An 18,122-nucleotide genomic window follows, 5' to 3' on the forward strand; every position below is an offset into this window, starting at 1 on the left:
ATCCAGTTACAGACAAGATAAAAGATAAATGGAAGGGAACAGTGGCTCTGTTTTCCCAGACTTCCCTCTTGAATTATTTTTTCCTAGGCTAACAATCCTCACCCCAATCATCTCATTGATTCCTGCCTCTCTCTCAAATATACTACTTAGACACTTTTGCTTATGAACTTAAAAGTCATACTACCCTTGATGCTTTATTGACAAAACCATTATCAGAACTGTCTTTGAACCTACTTCAAAACCTTGTTCACTAGGGGATAAGCTTTAATAGTCTGATAGCTGGCTAACTGGGCTTTCATTTGCTTATACTGAGAATAACTTTACAGGCGCAGGCAGATAACAGGAGCTATAAAAAGCAAAACCAGAACTACCAGAGGACAGGATAGCAACATTTGTAACAATATCTGTCCTGTGCAACAATTCACTAGCTTTCCCCTCCGCCCCGCTCTAGTATTTTACTATAAAACCTTCACACCTCAGAAACTTTGAAAGAATTTTACAGTGAAACCCATACATACATACTTACCTCCTAGATGCTACTATTAGCATTCTGGTATATTTCCTGGTCACAAGTCTATTACTCTCCTCATGTATTACTAGTTTTATCATTCTAAAATATTCTCTCTAGAAAGAGCAGCTAATTAGCAAACCTAGCTAAAATATCAAGAAAAAACTTGATTAGTAAAATTATTTGCAAAGGGAGAACTGGAAGTCTCACTAGAAATTTTTAAAAGGCATTTCAAATTTTGAATAACAAACTTTAGGCAACGATATTTACTTGAGTTTTGACAGGAAGACTGGTGCCACAAATTTTGACTGCTATGGGTTCTTCTTTACCATCTCTAAGAAGTACCAAGATTAAAATATTTAAATATTTTATTTAATAATGGCAAACTATTTAGTAATAATTGTTTATTTGATAACAGCAATTAGATACCATTACTTTTAAGGGAAGAATTAAAAAATTCCTAGAAAGAAAAAAATTAAGAGCTAGATACATGTAATCAAATGGCAAACAAACATAATTCCTCTTCTTTCCCTGATTCCTTTCAAAAGCACATGACTAATGCCATCAAAAAGAAGACAGATCCATTGATTGATGAATGGATAAAGAAGGTGTGGTGTGTATATATATATATATATAATATATACACACAATGGAATATTACTCAGCCATAAAAAAGAATGAATTTTGCCATTTTCAATGACGTGGATGGATTTAGAGAGTATAATGCTAAGCAAAATAAGTCAGAGAAAGACAAATACCATATGATTTCACTCATACGTGGAATTTAAGAACCAAAACAGATGAATATAGGGGAAGGGGAGAAAAAAAGAGAGGGAAGCAAACTATAAGAGACTCTTTTTTTCGGGGCGGGGGGTACCTAGGTGGCTCAGTCAGTTGAGGATCTGACTTTGGCTCAGGTCATGATCTCATGGTTTATGAGTTTGAGCACCACGTCGGGCTCTGTGCTGACAGCTCAGGGCCTGGAGCCTGCTTTGGATTCTGTGTCTCCTTCTCTCTCTGTCCTTCTCCCCCATTTGCACTCTCCTTCTCTCTCAAAAATAAATGAATATTTTTTTAAATTAAAAAAAGAGGTTCTTTTAATTTTTTTTTTTAATTTTAGAGAGAGAGACAGAGTGTGAACAGGGGTAGAGGGGCACACACGCGCGCGCACACACACACACACACACACACACAGAGAGAGAGAGAGAGAGAGAGAGAGAGAGAGAGAGAGAGTCAGTCTCAAGCAGGCTCCATGCAGGGCTCAATCCCATCACCCTGGGACCATGACCTGAGCCAAAATCAAGAGTGGGTCCTTCAACTGACTGAGCCACCCAGGCGCCCTGAGACTCTTAACTATAGAGAACAAACTGAAGGTTTCTGGAGACAAGATGGGCAGGGGATGGGCTAAGTGGGTGATGGGCATTATGGAGGGCACTTGTGATGAGCACTAAGTGTTGTATGTAGATGATGAATTAATAAATTCTGCTCCTGAAACCAATATTACACTATATGTTAACTAACTGGAATTTAAGTAAAAACTTAAAATACATACATACTAAAAAAATAATATGCCAGGGCATTATTTTGGTTGGGGCTGTTCTAAACAGCATAACCATGTATATATGCTAAGACTTCCTCAGGAAAAAAATTATATGGTACCATGTGTTTTTCTATAAATAAACTCAAGTTTTACAACCAAAAAAATAAATAGAGAGATAACAGATACACAAAACACAGTATATCCATACAACAGAATACTACTTACCAAAGAAAAAAGTGATACATGCAACAACACTGATTAATCTAAAAAACATTACGCTGAAAAAGTTAGCAGACCCAAATAAGTGCATACTACATGATCCCAATTATATGAAGTGCCAGACAGGCAACCTACAGTGATCAAAAGCAGCTAAGCGTTGGAGGTGGGGTGAAAACCACCATCACTGCAAGACTAGGATGGAAATGTTCCAGAGTGACTGGGGTGGTCGTTACCCAGGCTTATATATTTGCCCAAGACAATGAACTACACATCTAAAATACTTCAATACAGTGGATTTTTAAAGTTAAAATAAAGAAGGCTAAAGGAAAAGGACGAAAAAGGAAAATAACCTTATTATGTGTTACTGCCACATAAATACAATTTGGGTTGTAGCTCCCTCTGCTGCAGGGAAAAAAAAAGGCAAGGATGTTTCAAAGTACACAGTTTTGACACTGAAAAAAATGCTTCATGGTGAAAGTGATATTCACTCTGTGTATGTGTGTGTCCCTCCTGTCTAACATTTGGATTGCACCGTGACACTGTGGGACATCCTAAGAGGAATCAGAAAACAGGGAGACCATGGTTTTGGTCCTCCAGTATACCATTTGAGGAGACTGGATCACATGAACAGGCACTTGGCAATGACTTGCCCACCCGACCTCAAGGTGTACTGGCTATACCTCGTCAGTGCAAGGAATTCCTTGATCCCTAACTTCTTCCATAATGGTTTACTGATTCACAGGTGTCAGGGGTTCTCAGAGTGTGATTCCCTAGACCAGGAGCATCAGCATCACCTGGAATCTTGTTACAAGTGCAGATTTTTAGGCCCCACTCAACACGACTAATCAGACTTTGGTGACAGAGCCCAGCAATCTTGTTTTACAAGCTTTCCAGGTGATTCTGACGCAAGCGCAAGCTTCAGAACCTCGGTCCCAGGTGCACCAAAACTTCCAGCACTAGTTGGCGTGCATGGTTTCCGCTCTCCTTCACGTGGGCATCTCAACCTCTGCCTCTACTGAAAGCAGGTCCACTGCCCTGACGCCCTCACTTTTCACATCTCATTTCAAAGGTCCTGGGCCTTTTCTTCCTGCTTCATCAACTCCTTCACGCATTCACTGTGAGCGATCTTCTAGCACTAACTGAATTCTGAATTTAAGCCTGGAGCCTCAACCAAGAAATAAAGTAGGTCTCTTCTCCTGTTCCCATTTTTGCAAGACCGTATAAAATTGTTCTTTTTCAGCTGTCTCTCTTGGAATCAAATAATTCAATCTTTTATTTAACAGATACTTAATTCTGAAACAAGTAGGTGTGGTCCCACCATAGATACAGAGATAGAATAACTAAAATATACAAAAATCACTGCCCTTATGCTTATATAGTATATGCTTATACTCTAAGTTGGGGAATGCCTTTGGAAATGACATAGTATGTTAGAAGTTGGGTGCTGTGGAGTAAAGGTGAAGTAAGGGGAAATGATACGGGGAAAAGGGAGCAATCTGAAATTTTATATAGGATGATCAGGGAGTGCCTTAAAAATATAATTAGAGGGTGCCTGGGTGGCTCAGTCAGTTAAAACGTCTGACTACAGCTCAGGTCATGATCTCATGGTTCATGAGTTCGAGCCCCACATCAGGCTCCAGGCCGTGGAGCCTGCTTTGGATTCTGTGTCTCCCTCTCTCTCTCTGCTCCTCCCCTGCTCTCGCTCTCTCTCTCTCTCTCTCTCTCTCTCTCAAAATGGATAAAACATGAAAAAAATTTAAAAATATATATAATTAGAAATGATAAAATGACACAACTAAAAACTACCATTTAACACCTGAAACTGCAAAACTCCTAGAAGAAAACACAGAAAGAGCTCCTTGACTTGTGCCTCAGCAATGATTTTTTGGCTATGACACCAAAGTGCAGAAAACAAACGCAAAAATAAGTAAATGGAACTACACCAAACTAAAAGGTTTCTGCAGAGTAAAACCACACACATGCACACACACACACACACACACACACACACACACAAAATGGAGGACAACCTATAGAATCAGAGAAAATATTTGTAAATTGCATATATGATAAAGGGTTAACATAGAAAATATATAAAGATCTCATATGACTCAATAACAAAAATGAAACAATTAAAAAGTGGGCCAAAGAACTAAATAGACATCTGTCCAGAAAAACCATACAAATGATGAACGGGCACATGCAAACACGCTCAACATCACCAATCATCAGGGAAATGCAAATCAAAACCATAATGATATCAACTCACATCTGTTAAAATGGCTGTCATCAAAAAAACAAGAGAGATGTTGCGTGCTATTGGTGGGAATGTAAACTGGTGCAGCTGTTATGGAAAACACTATGGAGATTCCTCAAAAAATTAAAAATAAAAATGCCTTATGATCCAGTAATCCCACTTTTGGGTATGCATCCACAGGAAATAGAAACAGTGTATCAAAGAAATATCCGCATTCCCTTGTTTATTGCACCGTTAAGCTTCACAATAGCCAAGATATGGAAATAACCTATGTGTCTACCAACTAATGAATGGATAAAGAAGACATGGTATGTATAAAACACACACACATACACACACACATACACACACACAGAAATACTATTCAGCCCTAAGAGAGATGATTTCCTGCCATTTGCAACATGGATGGACCTTGAGGGAACTTTGCTAAGTGAGATAAGTCAGACAAGAAAAGACAAAGATTGTACAATATCCATAAGTGGAATCTTCAAAGGCCATACTTGTGTAGAAACTTCTAGTTGGAAGGTGAGTTCTGGGGATCTAATGTAGAGGATTAGATTACAGTCAACAATGCTGTATTATATACCTGAAAGTGGCTGAGAGAGATCTTAAACGTTCTCACAAAAGAGAAATGGTTAAGTACGTGACATGATGGAGGCATTAGCTAACACTACGGGTGGTAATCATATTACAATTAAGATAGATGTATTAAGTAATCACTCTGTACACCTTACATTTACACAACACTGTATGTCAATTAGATCTCAATGAGGCTGGAAAAACAAACTACGACCTAAGAGCATCAGAGTACAGATGCAAATAGCCAACTTTGTTCTTACGTAACACATATTTATTGAGTGTCTCTTACACTGCGTACTGGGTGCTAGGGAGGTGACAGTAGTTAAAAGGAAAAGTTCCTGCAGTTATGAAGCTTACATTCTACTTACTGGTAGAGACAGATAAAAAAACAAATGCATGTATCAGGTGGGAATAGTGCTGAAAAAAATAAAGGAAAGACGAGAGAATAATGGAAAGTACAGATGATATATATACACAGGGCCTATTTTTACAGACAGGCACTCAAAAAACACAGCAGTTGGAAGTCAAGGGGAGTGTGAACACAATATGTGAGTTCCTTGGTGTCAAGACTGTTCTCTATACATTCACTGCTGTATCTCTGGCACATAAAACAGCAAAGGCACACATGAGGCATCAAGTATTTGTTGGATGAATTATTTCATACACTACAGTGTGTCATCTCTATATTCTGATCACCATTTACTTAGTAGATAAGGACACATCAAGAGTAAAGAGGTAGAATTAAGAACCCCAGGAAATAATAGTTTAAAAGGGTGAGCAAATTCTGAAACCTTTATCCCTATTAATTTCCTAAGGGCTTCCAACTGTTTTGACTTTCTATCTGTGTTCTTAACCTATAGAAAAAAAATCAAGTGACTTATTCTCTTGAGTTTATTTTGAAATCACTTAAAAATTCAAAATAATTTAAGACTGACTTCTAAAAAGCCTACTCATGGGGCGCCTGGGTGGCGCAGTCGGTTAAGCGTCCGACTTCAGCCAGGTCACGATCTCGCGGTCCGTGAGTTCGAGCCCCGCGTCAGGCTCTGGGCTGATGGCTCGGAGCCTGGAGCCTATTTCCGATGCTGTGTCTCCCTCTCTCTCTGCCAATCCCCCGTTCATGCGCTGTCTCTCTCTGTCCCAAAAATAAATAAACGTTGAAAAAAAAAATTTTAAAAAGCCTACTCATTCAAAACTTACTTTACGTATCAAGTACTATCTAAATATTTTGTTACTTCTCAGAATATTCTCAATTCTCATGTTTCTAACCAGTTAATTTTCTAAAATACTTTTTTCCCTGAACTTTCAGAGCTTTCCATCTGTGAGAAGTTTTGTGAAGAGTTAGCTCTCTAGACTTAACTCTGTTTAACTAAAATGATCATAACTCAAATGCACATGCCCCTTGACCCAGCCATTCTACTGTAAGGAATATAAATGACTATTTATATTCATACAGGGAGCAGAGTTATATATAAAAGGATACTCACTGAAACGTTTATAACAGCAAAAAACTAGAACGAACTTCTATGTCTAACAATAGAGTACTGATTAAGCAAATGACATACTCCTCAGTGGATTTATGTGTCCATATGGAAACCTTTTCTAGATAAAGAGTAAGATGAAAATTGCAAGTCTCAGAACAGCAGGTATACATGATTGCATCTGTGGGAAGGGGAGGGGGGAAAAGGCTATTAAAAGGATACACATTATAAATATATATTTTTACATGTTTGCTTATACCCTGAAAACCTCTAAAAGGATACCTCAAGAACTGTTGAATAATAGTTATCTTTGGGAAGTGAGACTGGATGTGGAATCCAGAGAAATTTTTCTTCTCTGTTTTTTTTCTGTTTAATTCATTTTGCCATATCCACATTTTATTTTTATGATTAAAAAAAAGCTATATTAAAAACAATCCATTTGGCCTTGATTTTTGAGGAACTGCACAATATAGAGGAAAAAGATGTTTACACAACTAATTTTAAATATGACAAGAGCTAAGCTGTTCATTCTGTATCATTCAACAAACATTTGTTGAGTGTATACTGTAACCCAAACGTGAAACTAAACTCTAGGGCATTAATATTTCCTGTAGACTATTAGGACAAGGAAGTATCTTTAGTATACTTAAGGATCGATTAATTCTGCCTTAGTGTTGGAGAGAACTCACAGACAGTGATATCTAAGCTACACCTTGAAAACCTAGTTAAGAGTTTGTTAGGGATAAAAAAAGGAATGAGGAATCGCATGCAGAAGGGACAGCAAGAGAAGGACACGTAAGTGAAAATGCATAGTAAGCAGGTATAGACCTGCTAAGTGGTTCAGCAGGAGACGTGACTGAAAAGGTACATGCAGCACTTAATCTCAATTATTCAATATAGGGGCAAAGAAGGTCGACAATGTGGAGGCAAGAGGCATCTTTTTCATCCCTCTTTCTCACTTGGTGGAGTATACCTGCAGGACAGTTCGAAAAGCAGGACTACTGGAGCAAAATTAATGTGAACTTCGTATTTCAATAGGTTCGTTCCCAATGATCTTTACCCCCCACATCAAACAACACTCTCACCCCTCCTGTACGACTAGATCCTTATATCCCTGCCCACACCAGAATATAAATTTTTAAAATCTGAAGTAATCTGATAGTAAAACATAATATTTGATTATTAATTTACGTCATTTCTCTATGAGTGGGTCAAACATTTAGTTTTCATGTGTTTACAGTATTGTCCAACTTTATTTTCAGTGAACTGCCTTTACTTATTTTAGCTTAGCCTTTGTTCCTTAATTTCAAATTTTTTTTTTTTTTTTTTAAATTTTTTTTAATGTTTATTTATTTTTGAGACAGAGAGAGACAGAGCATGAACGGGGGAGGGGCAGAGAGAGAGGGAGACACAGAATCGGAAGCAGGCTCCAGGCTCTGAGCCATCAGCCCAGAGCCCGACGCGGGGCTCGAACTCACGGACCGCGAGATCGTGACCTGAGCTGAAGTCGGACGCTTAACCGACTGAGCCACCCAGGCGCCCCTCAAATTTCAGTTATTCTACTATCAAATGAATTGCAAATATGTTTTCCCAGCATGCCACCTTTTACTTTAGTGTTCTTTTTTTTCCCCTTGCGGATGTTTTCCATTTTCAAGTGGCTGAAGTGTTTTATCTTTTCCTTCTACAATTTCTGGGGTTTGTGCCATGCGTCCTCACCCCCCGAGTTGGGAACAAACATTTCCGACTTTTTTCATGATTTTATTTCATTTTTTATATTTAAAGCATGTTCTATGTAAGATCATTTTTTGGTATTTAGCAGGGATCCAGCGAACTAGCCATGACTCTTTCCTAATGAACAGTTTTCCTAGTATCCTCTAGTAACTAATCTAACTTTTCTTCAATGATCTGGATGGATTTTCTACAAAGATGAAATTCCCACACACAAGAGGGCTTATTTCTGAACTCTGTTTTGTTCCACTGCTCCATTTACTCTTGTACCACTACTAACCTCTTGGTTTTTATAGCTTTATTAACAGTTTTTAAATGATCCTCTATGTATAATATTGCATACTATATGATATAAAGTAGCTTATAATTTCTTTTATTGTCTGGAAGGGCTTGTCCCTGCAGTGACTGTGTACTTTGTCAAACACAGCTAAGCTAGAACTACATTTGTCAGAACCACTTTCTCTGTATGCTCGTGGGTTAGAGCTGGCTACAGAAGACAGACCCTGCACGTGAGCCGGAGGCCGAAGTATGGCGGCACCCACCAAGCGTCAGAGGAGTCTAGTGTTGCCATGTGCTGTTAACACGATGCACTTGCCGGTGACTGCCTGGCTCACCTTGCAGGGTGGGGAGGCTGCCAGACCTTCAACACCTGCCACTCCTGTTGGAGCTCCTCAGTCATTTTTCCAGTTCTTAAGCCACACATATATAGTCCCATGGCAAAGGGTGCCAACTTCTTCTGCAAATTAGCTGCTTATCAAAGTCGGAGGCCACGAGACACAGATAAGGGATCATTTGTCCTTGTGAGTTCCAGTCTGCCCTTGTTCTCCTTTGCTTCGCATCTAGCTTCTTTCCCCAACTATTAGCACAACCATCCTTGAATGACTTTCCACCTGCTACCGTGTATTTTGTGCCAGATATAATTCTAAGTGCTTCACTATATTAATTTCCATAACAACCCTTTCAGGTGATACTATTATTAATTTTCTTTTTACATATGATAAACCTGAGGCAGAAAATTCAGTAACTTGTCCACATAGTTACTATGGGAAAGAGTTGGGATAAGACAGACAAATATGTACTGGTAGAGATGTTTGTATGATCTGATGAATTTGGTATATATAGAGAAGACATTAAATCTGTGAGTGTCACAAAGCTAGAAGAGCTAATACATTAAATGAAAAACGCAACAGTTCAAAAAATTTCAACAAATCAGAATATGTTAAATCTAACAAAGTAAAATTTAATAAGGATAAAGATAAAGTGAAATAAAATTAATTACATCAAATAGAAGAAAGTAATTATCTTAGTTCATGTTAAAAAAAAAAAACAAAAACAAACCAGACTGGGGCGCCTGGGTGGCTCAGTCAGTTAAGCATCCCAACTTCAGCTCAGGTCATTATCTTGGTTCATGGGTTTTGAGCTCCACGTAGGGCTCTGTGCTGACAGTAGGAGACTGCTTCAGATTTTCTGTCTCCCGCTCTCTCTGCCCCTCCCCTGCCTGCACTCTGTCTTTCTCAAAAATAAACATTAAAAAAAAAAAAAACGACCAATAGCAAAATTTCAAGCTATGCTGACAGGGTTACTAGAAAATAGAAAAGAGTATTATCTTGCATTGATGTGAGTATAATGACCAAAGTAGGGATTGGTAACCTGAACTGGTTTAACCACATCTTAAATGCAGTGTTCAGTCCAGAAAACCATGGACTCACGTTCACAGAAGGCAAGCAGACCAGTGCCATAGAAAGAAATAGTACACAAACCTGCAATCTTTAGCCTGGCAAATATGCAGCAGACTGTATACTTCCAAAGGGCAAAACATGTATCACTGAATGGAGCTCACAGTGAAGCAGATTTTAACTCAATGTAAGAAAGAGTTTTCTAATAAGAAAGGCTTTTGAACAGTGGCACCGGTTGGCCTTCTGAGGCAGTGAGCTGCCCATCAACCAAAAAGATTAACAGAAGACTTTATGACACAATACTCTGTATGTTGTAAAGATACTTTTAGCACTGGGAATGTGTGTAGGAGGAAGAAATGGATTGTGGTGGTTTCTGTTGGAATGAATGACCTCTAAATTTTCTTGCAGCTCAAAAAATTCCTTTTGATTCTAGGCACAAAAACAGCAGTTAAATTTGAGGCAAGAAAATATGGTTGTAGTTGAATTTACTTAAAAGACTCTGGTTTTTTTCTGATTACAAAAGTAAAAACAATGTTTTGATGTGGAAATACATATGAAGACATTTATCTACATGCTTTATCTATACATGTGTATATATATATATACATGTATATATTTATATGTGTATATGTGCAGGTAATAGCCTACTAATTATACCATGAGGAGTCTCTATTACTGGATCCATAATATCCACTGTGGATGTGCCATAATTTATTTAACCATCCAACTGTTACTAAACATATAATAACTCTTTATTTTTATAAATGCACTAAACACCCTTGTACATAAATTTTTTTCTATAGCTCTAAGACTCTTGACCTATTCTTACATAGTTTTCCAGAATTTTGCTATTATATTCGAAGTTTGAATTTTAAGAGATAGGAAGGGGGAAAAAGTACATAAGGAGGATTCACAGGAAGCCACACAAAACATAACTTCTGCCCCCAGAGATTTTCCTACCGAAGGCAGACACACTGTGGTGGCAAGCTTGGCCTTTACAGTGTTTCTCTTTCAATAACAAACTTTTAAGAGGACCATGGTTCCAATAACCTGTGATTTCTTGCAGCCTTTAATGCCTAATATATAGGAACGCAGAAAAAGATGGGAATGCGTCTTCAACAAGTACACTTATCAGACCTTCGAATCAAGATGCCAACAGCACTGTGCTGAGATCCGACGAAAGCCAAACAAGACCTAGGTTAACAGATGTAGATACTGAGGTACTGATATGTTTCTTGGAATTGTTGTAACTTAAGGGGCCCTGGATCACCTGCTACGTCGCTAAAAACCAATGAAAAAAACAGTCCTCAGAGCAAACAAACCCGTTATCAAGGACTCTTTCTTGCAAGTATGGCACAGTGGTATTGCCTCCTATTTCTGTATAACAGTCCAGACTCCAAACAAAACACTTCAAGTTTAGCAATTCCTCCTGAGCTGAAAGCTAGTCAAGGCTGGCTTTTCCTTTCTTCCATAACCCCTCCCCTCACCTAAAGAGCAGACTGCCTTGTATTACTAATAATATGCCACCATTTTCAAGAGCCTAAATCTCCTCTTAAAATATGCAGATATAAATATTCTACAAATTCAATCTTGAGAAAATCCCTCCAGGGCCTTCTGTCCCATTCAATCTAGACTGATAAACCTCTTGATCTTTCCTTCATTTGTTCCCTAATTCCATGTCTTCTTTTTTGGTTTCTACTCAGTGTTGATGGCACATATCCTCCAAGACATTAACTGAGAAAGTAGGTTTGTGAGACCCTGCATGACTAGAAACTTCGAATTCTAAGTTGGAATTTTCTCTCAGAATTTTGAATCAACTGCTCCACTGCTTCTAGCTTTCACTGTTGTTCTTGAGAAGTCTGAAGCTCCGCCTGATGTCAGATCATTTTTCTCAGACTTTTATTCCCCCTCTCTTTGGAAGCTGCTGGATCTTTCCTTTACCCGCAAGTGTTCTGAATATGGCCTTGTGCCTTGTTGCGGGTCTGTTTTCATCCACTGTGCTGGAATCTTGATGGCTGCTTTCAATCTGGAAACTAATGTCCTTCAGTTCTGGGATATTTTCTTGAATTACCTTGTTGTATTCATATTTTGTTTTTTAAACAAACTTTAAACACTTGAAGTATAACATACAGACATAAACATGCACATATCTTACATACTTATTTTGACAAATATTTCTAAGTCAATACTGCCCATTAACATTTAAAAGTGAAGCCCCAAATGCTGACTAGACACCGTAGGCATGTTGGCATTTCCTGGTGGTTGCACCACTCGGGGATAGGGGAGGAAATGGCCATTTTGCTGAGGGAGGCTCACATAGCAGTGCCTCTGGATTTTCTTCTTGCAGGCAAATCCATTTCCCCGGAAAGGAGCCCTCCAATCTCCCATCTACTACCTTCAGCTGGGCTTGCCATCCCGGCAGCCCACAGCCTCCGTGATTTGACCTCTTCAGACAAGACATCTCTGGTTTCATTCGTGGTAGAGATGAGATGAGGCGGGGGGGACTGGGGTCTAGCTACTCGTTCTATAAACTTACTTAAAAATTCTACAGTTTTCAATCCTACCATGTCAAGTCCTGCGTTTTTCCAAAGTTCTAAAGCACTCACCAGTTTGCTTCCAGTTAACTTCTCCTAATGCAGGTACTTAGCTTTCTCTGTTTTCCATCTTCTAAAAATTTGCTGACATCTCGTCTCTGTTGATTTCTTTCTCATTCTTTTTGTCCTTGAACATTGCACCTGCTTAGCCCTCTATAGTCATTTTAATGGCTTTCATGAGAGACTGGAGGATAAATCAAGTGTTCGCTCTGCCAACCTAACCTGGAACGCCTCCTTTGTTACATGTAGCCATCTTCAAACATCAGATATATGCTTTCTTTTCTCTTCATCCTCAAAAGCTTCCTGCACTTGTATTTTGAGCTCCAGATCTATATTTGCAAATGCCTCTTGGGAACATATGTCAAAAGTAACTCATTATCTTTTCTGAAAATCTACTTCTTCTTGCAACTTGGTGTCATAATCCTTACAGTTACCCACACTGAAAACTGAAATGTTATCTCCTACTCTTCCTTCTTTCTGGATCTCCCTGTATCTAGTAAGATACTAGCACTTGTCAATTACACCCTCTAGAGCACCTGAATCTCATCCTTCATATGTCACTGTCTGCCTTACAGCTATTCCCCGAATACTAAGTCATCCTACTCTACCCATTTTGCCTTCAAGTCTGGTTTAAATGCCACCACTTCCATGAAGTCTTCCTTTCTGCTTTCTAGGTTAAGTAAACACTTCCTCCTCTGGAGGACTGCTCACTTTATTAACATTTCTCTTGTACACTTAACTATATTTAACATTTTTTGCAAACCTGCATGTGTTTTATTTCCTCTGTTAGAATGTTAGAGTTTTAAGGAAAGAGGCCTCGAAGGAATCTATCCCTGACCTTGCTCATTACATAGTTTTTATCATGCCATCAGTATGTATGCTATAGAAATAAACACATTGGCAACTACTGAGGCAAACAAAAGAAACAGAGGACACAGCATTTTACCTTCTGGAGAAAAATGTGTAGCTATAGCTGTAGGACAATAATATGTAAAAGGTAAAACAGCCCTCAACTAGGTCAAGAACACATGCTATTACATTTAACTCTGCTGCTCCCAAGCCAATCAGTTGCCATCTCTGATAGCCAAAACACACGGATTACTGCCCTTTAATGAATGGACAATAAATATGAACCGCTTGATAGAATATACAATCTTCAGTCAACAGCTACTCAGCTTCTGATAAAAGCCTGTTTAAATTAATTGGTATTTGAGAAAAATCTATGAAGTCATACTAATCTTCATTCCTCTATAGAGTTTCAAGCTCTATCTTAATAGTAAGAAAAATATAAACCTACAACTACATTAGTCTTCACAGAAATGTCTTGATTCAAATGCATTCTACATTATGCCATCAGTTTTCATAAAGAATAAGTCACATTAAGAGTTTTGCATCTTCTATAAAACGTCAGTGTTTGAAGATATCTGCCATTATGTACTAGGATGAGCCCTATAAAACTGCCAGTATTTCACTGTTGTTGACTTTTAAAAAGGGCATTTTTATGTGGTTCATCTAATAGTTCAGTACTTAATAACAAGCTATGAAATTAGGTCATCTTATAATTTAGCAGTAAGAAAAAATTGGTCTCATTTGTCAAAGTCATATGTTCTCCCAACTCACAAAGATGAAAATGACACTGAGCAAGATGCTTCCTTTTTGCTACCAGGAGGCTCAGTGCTGATGTAGTACTCAACTGTGATAATTCTGTAGCCTAGATTTTGTTATAATTATCTGATTCTTCTTGTCTCACCCTTTTCACTTTTATTGATTCAAAAACGTATATGTGTTTTTGTGAAAGTGAGTATTGTGGCAATTATATATATATATATGCAAATTATATATATATAATTGGTTACCTAGAGTGCTGTGTTGAGAAAGATTCTTCCTGAACTTGGCAGTGGACAGTACCAAGGTCAGCTGGTAATATTCCATATATGTAACTGGAAGGGGAAAGGCAGCATGCCACACATTTGCAACTCCATCTCATGTCCTAATGGGGACACTGAAGAGGAATCTGAGAATTAATTATGAAAGCCAATCTGCAAGAAGTGAGATCTGAACTCAATTTAGAAATAAGAGAGGGGCATTAATTGATAGAAATGGTAAAGGCATTCCCATCAGAGCCAATAAAACATGAAACAGACAATAAAATGAAAGGGAGTATATACATGTGTGTGTGTATGTGTATGGATACACAAATAGTCACTGTGCCATCCTTACAATTTCCTGGTCTAAAAAAAAAAAAAAATAAGAGATCTTAGATACTTTGGGTCAAAGTCCACCGTTTATGGCTATGAAAACTGAAAACAAAGAAACTTTATTCTGACACACTCTCCCAGCTTACAGCAAGTGTGTAACTAAAGCTGCTGTGGTTTTGCCTTCTCACCCAGTGCTCTACCTCACACGGTCCCAGTATAACCATGCAGGGTGAGCCCAACAAGGAAGGACCAGAGGCCGGGGGGCTGACTACTGAGCAGATGTTCTAAACCATCAGCAGCAGTAAGGGTTTGGGTTAGGATCAGTCACAGATAGGGAAAGGAGGGGACAAAATAAAGAAACAATGTAACACGAATCGTAAAGAGTTAATGATATATTAGAGAAAAAAGAAATAAGTTTATAATGTACATGAAGAAAAGGTGGGAAAATACGAGTGCTAGGGACACTAAAGGAAAAACCAGAATAAGATGGCCATTTGAGATCAGAAACTTAGTCTGCGATAGGTACATTTCGATTGTAATGTCCCAACACATACGCCAGAAGTAGAGTAGAATGCAGACTCCAGGAGGGTAGGGATTTTTGTCCTTTTTGTCTGCTGATACATCCACAATTAGCCTGAACAATGCCTGGAAATAAACTTTTTTTTTTTTTTTTGAACAAATAAAGTTTGTTTCTGAGGCACTCAGGTACAAACACACAGGAAATAGAAATATGAAATTTACGAGAGGGTATCAAAAGAGATTTACTTGGGAGATCCGCAGGGAAGTGGACACATGTAAGGTGCCAGTTTCTGGAGCTCTGCCTGGAGTTCTGAGTACAAGCCCAAACAACACTGGTCTTTCTTTTCCATTGTTCCTTTTATGTGTATCTTTACAGGAACCCTTACAGAGAGGAGGGATGACTGTGGTCATATACCCTCTAGTACCATCACAACTCCGTTATTATTCCTAATGGACTTCGTTAGTGCGAGCAGGGGGTTCAGGTGCAGTCCCAGGACCAGCAGGACCAGGGTCAGCGGGGAGTTTGCCAGAAACGAAAATTCTCAGGTCCTGCGCTAGGTCCACCACAGGAGAAACTGTGCGGTTGCAGCCTCGTTACCGATGCTTTCAGGAGTCTTCCAGGTGATTCTAACGCATCCCACAGAGCCGAGAACAAAGCAAAGGTACTCAACTCTTAGTGGACAAAATACCTACCTCATAGTTTAAGTCATTCTTCTGGAGATGCAGCTAACAATTTAAGACCAGATTACAGAAAAAGATATTTGTAATAGAATCTGGTGTCACAGGCCACCAGTCGTAACTCCTCAAGCAGAGACCACGCAGCGACACCTGCCTACAGTAAAAACAGAGTATTTAAAGGCATCCACTTACTTCAACGTCTCAGCGAGAAAGAAACTCTGCTGCACATCGTCGTGGGTAGGAGTAGACGAGTACACGTCCTTCACCCCGGAAAACCCGCCGCTCACTCGGCAATACTTCTCAATAGCCTGTGAGAGAGACCAGACAGAAGAATCAATTCCACACAATTTCACGTCTTGGGGACAAATTAAGGAACCCCAGTCAAAAGTTCACAAAGATCTATCTGAGGATTTGACAGGTTAAGAATAAAACTTATTACTGAATGGGAATATTCTCACACTGGAAAAATTAACGGAGGGATCTGTTTCCTGTGGAACTTTTCCCCCTCCAAAACTCTTCAATCTTTTAAAAGCATCTTCTATTTTCCTAACTGAGGAAAGTCAAGTTTGGGCTATTCACACTGAATTAGAGACCTGTCTGGCATAATAAAACCTCATTAATTCTAACAAATCGAGGGCGGTCAGTCTGAATTAAAATTTTCAAAGGGAATTTTTTCACTTCTAAGGATAAACCACCCAAAACAAGCTTAAAGAAAAGTATTACCTAAGAGCTCTGCTCTCCATAGTAATAAGCAAGGAGGTAATATTTACTGCAAACATACTACATGACAGATGCTACATTACAATCCTAGCAGTTAGACATTACAGGTGGTACCAACTGGCAGGAAGCAGCCATCCACATACCCACTACAACAAGAATTACCATGTTAAGAGCCAACCATTAGGATGTATTTGCTCCAAGTCAAGGCTCTTCTAAGAGCTTCACATGTATCATTGGAATCTCCCAACAACCCGTGAGGTTGTCTTAGGAGGCTCCACTTTTCCCACAGGAAAACTAAGGCAAAGGGTGAGTTGCTCTACATTATTGCCAACTACTGCGCTCTGCTGTCCAACTCGGAGCTAAAACTCTTAATTTATAGCTCTTCTTGCAGCTTTTGAACGTGCCTAAATAAAATATACTCAATCCAATGGAATCCATTCAAAACCCTGTTTTTTTAAAGTTTGAGAGAGAGAGAGAACCCATTCAAAACCCTGTTTTCTTAAAAAGTTTATTTTGAGACAGCAAGCAAGAGAGCACACACAAGGGACGGGGGTGCAGAGAGAGAGGGAGAGAGAGAATCCAAGCAGGCTCTGTGCTGTCACAAGGCTCGATCTTAGGAACCGTGAGATCATGACCTGAGCTGAAATCAAGAGTCAGACGCTTAACTGACTGAGCCACCCAGGTGCCCCTCCAAACCCTATCTTTAATTCAGAGCAACCAAATATCCTGCTTATGCAGGTGTATATCATACTCTAAAATTAAGCCATTCATGAGAAGTTGAATTACACATGGTTCTTTTCTTTTTCTACCTAACCCTGAGATACTGTCTAATGAAGGTATAGTTATTTAATCATTACTGCCATGGCTTTTTGTTCCTAGTCTTGCTAATTTTCTTATTCTTCTGGTCTCTCTCCTTTCTAATGAAAAGCTAATTAACACTGAAAGTTCTTATTTAATCAAGCTGTTTTTATATAATTCCATTTTAATTACAGCTGGGTTTTAAAAGTCTTCTTACCAAACAGTTTGGGGCTTTTTTCTATCTAAATATTTTAAATGTATTTTGAATTCAAGAGTTTTTAAATGCCACATTCTGCACAATGATCATGTGTCTTTACCACCAGAAAACTATCAGAGCAGTTTAAGGATACTGAGAAAGTAGCAGGGAGGCATGACTAATCTTTAAGCCATTTAGAGTCATTTCTTGGAGGCAAGTTTTCATGCAAATATATTCAAGTTTGGAAGTTTGAAGACGTGACTGGAATAGCTAAGGCTACAGAAGACATACGAGATACCATTCTTCAGTCTCAGCCTGTCTTCCCTTTACCTTCTTCATACCCAACAGGGAGGCCAGTGATAGGGAAGAAAGCAACTTCTATTTAAGAGGTGACTCGTCCTCTTTTGTCTTTGCCCCCCTTTTCTGCATCATGG

At 38.8% G+C, this 18,122-nt stretch overlaps 1 protein-coding gene across 2 annotated transcripts in view; it reads right to left on the bottom strand.

Moving 5' to 3' along the window:
• MAN1A2 (mannosidase alpha class 1A member 2) overlaps positions 1-18,122 on the bottom strand; it is a 178,989-nt gene that overhangs the window by 13,023 nt on the left and 147,844 nt on the right. For both annotated transcript variants that reach the window (XM_047870244.1, XM_047870245.1), the window contains exon 12: positions 16,167-16,282. In XM_047870244.1, coding sequence (XP_047726200.1) covers positions 16,167-16,282 — 116 coding nt within the window. The remainder of the gene's footprint in view (positions 1-16,166; positions 16,283-18,122) is intronic.

This window comes from Prionailurus viverrinus, chromosome C1, assembly GCF_022837055.1.
Source record: "Prionailurus viverrinus isolate Anna chromosome C1, UM_Priviv_1.0, whole genome shotgun sequence".
NCBI classification, from domain to species: domain Eukaryota; kingdom Metazoa; phylum Chordata; class Mammalia; order Carnivora; family Felidae; genus Prionailurus; species Prionailurus viverrinus.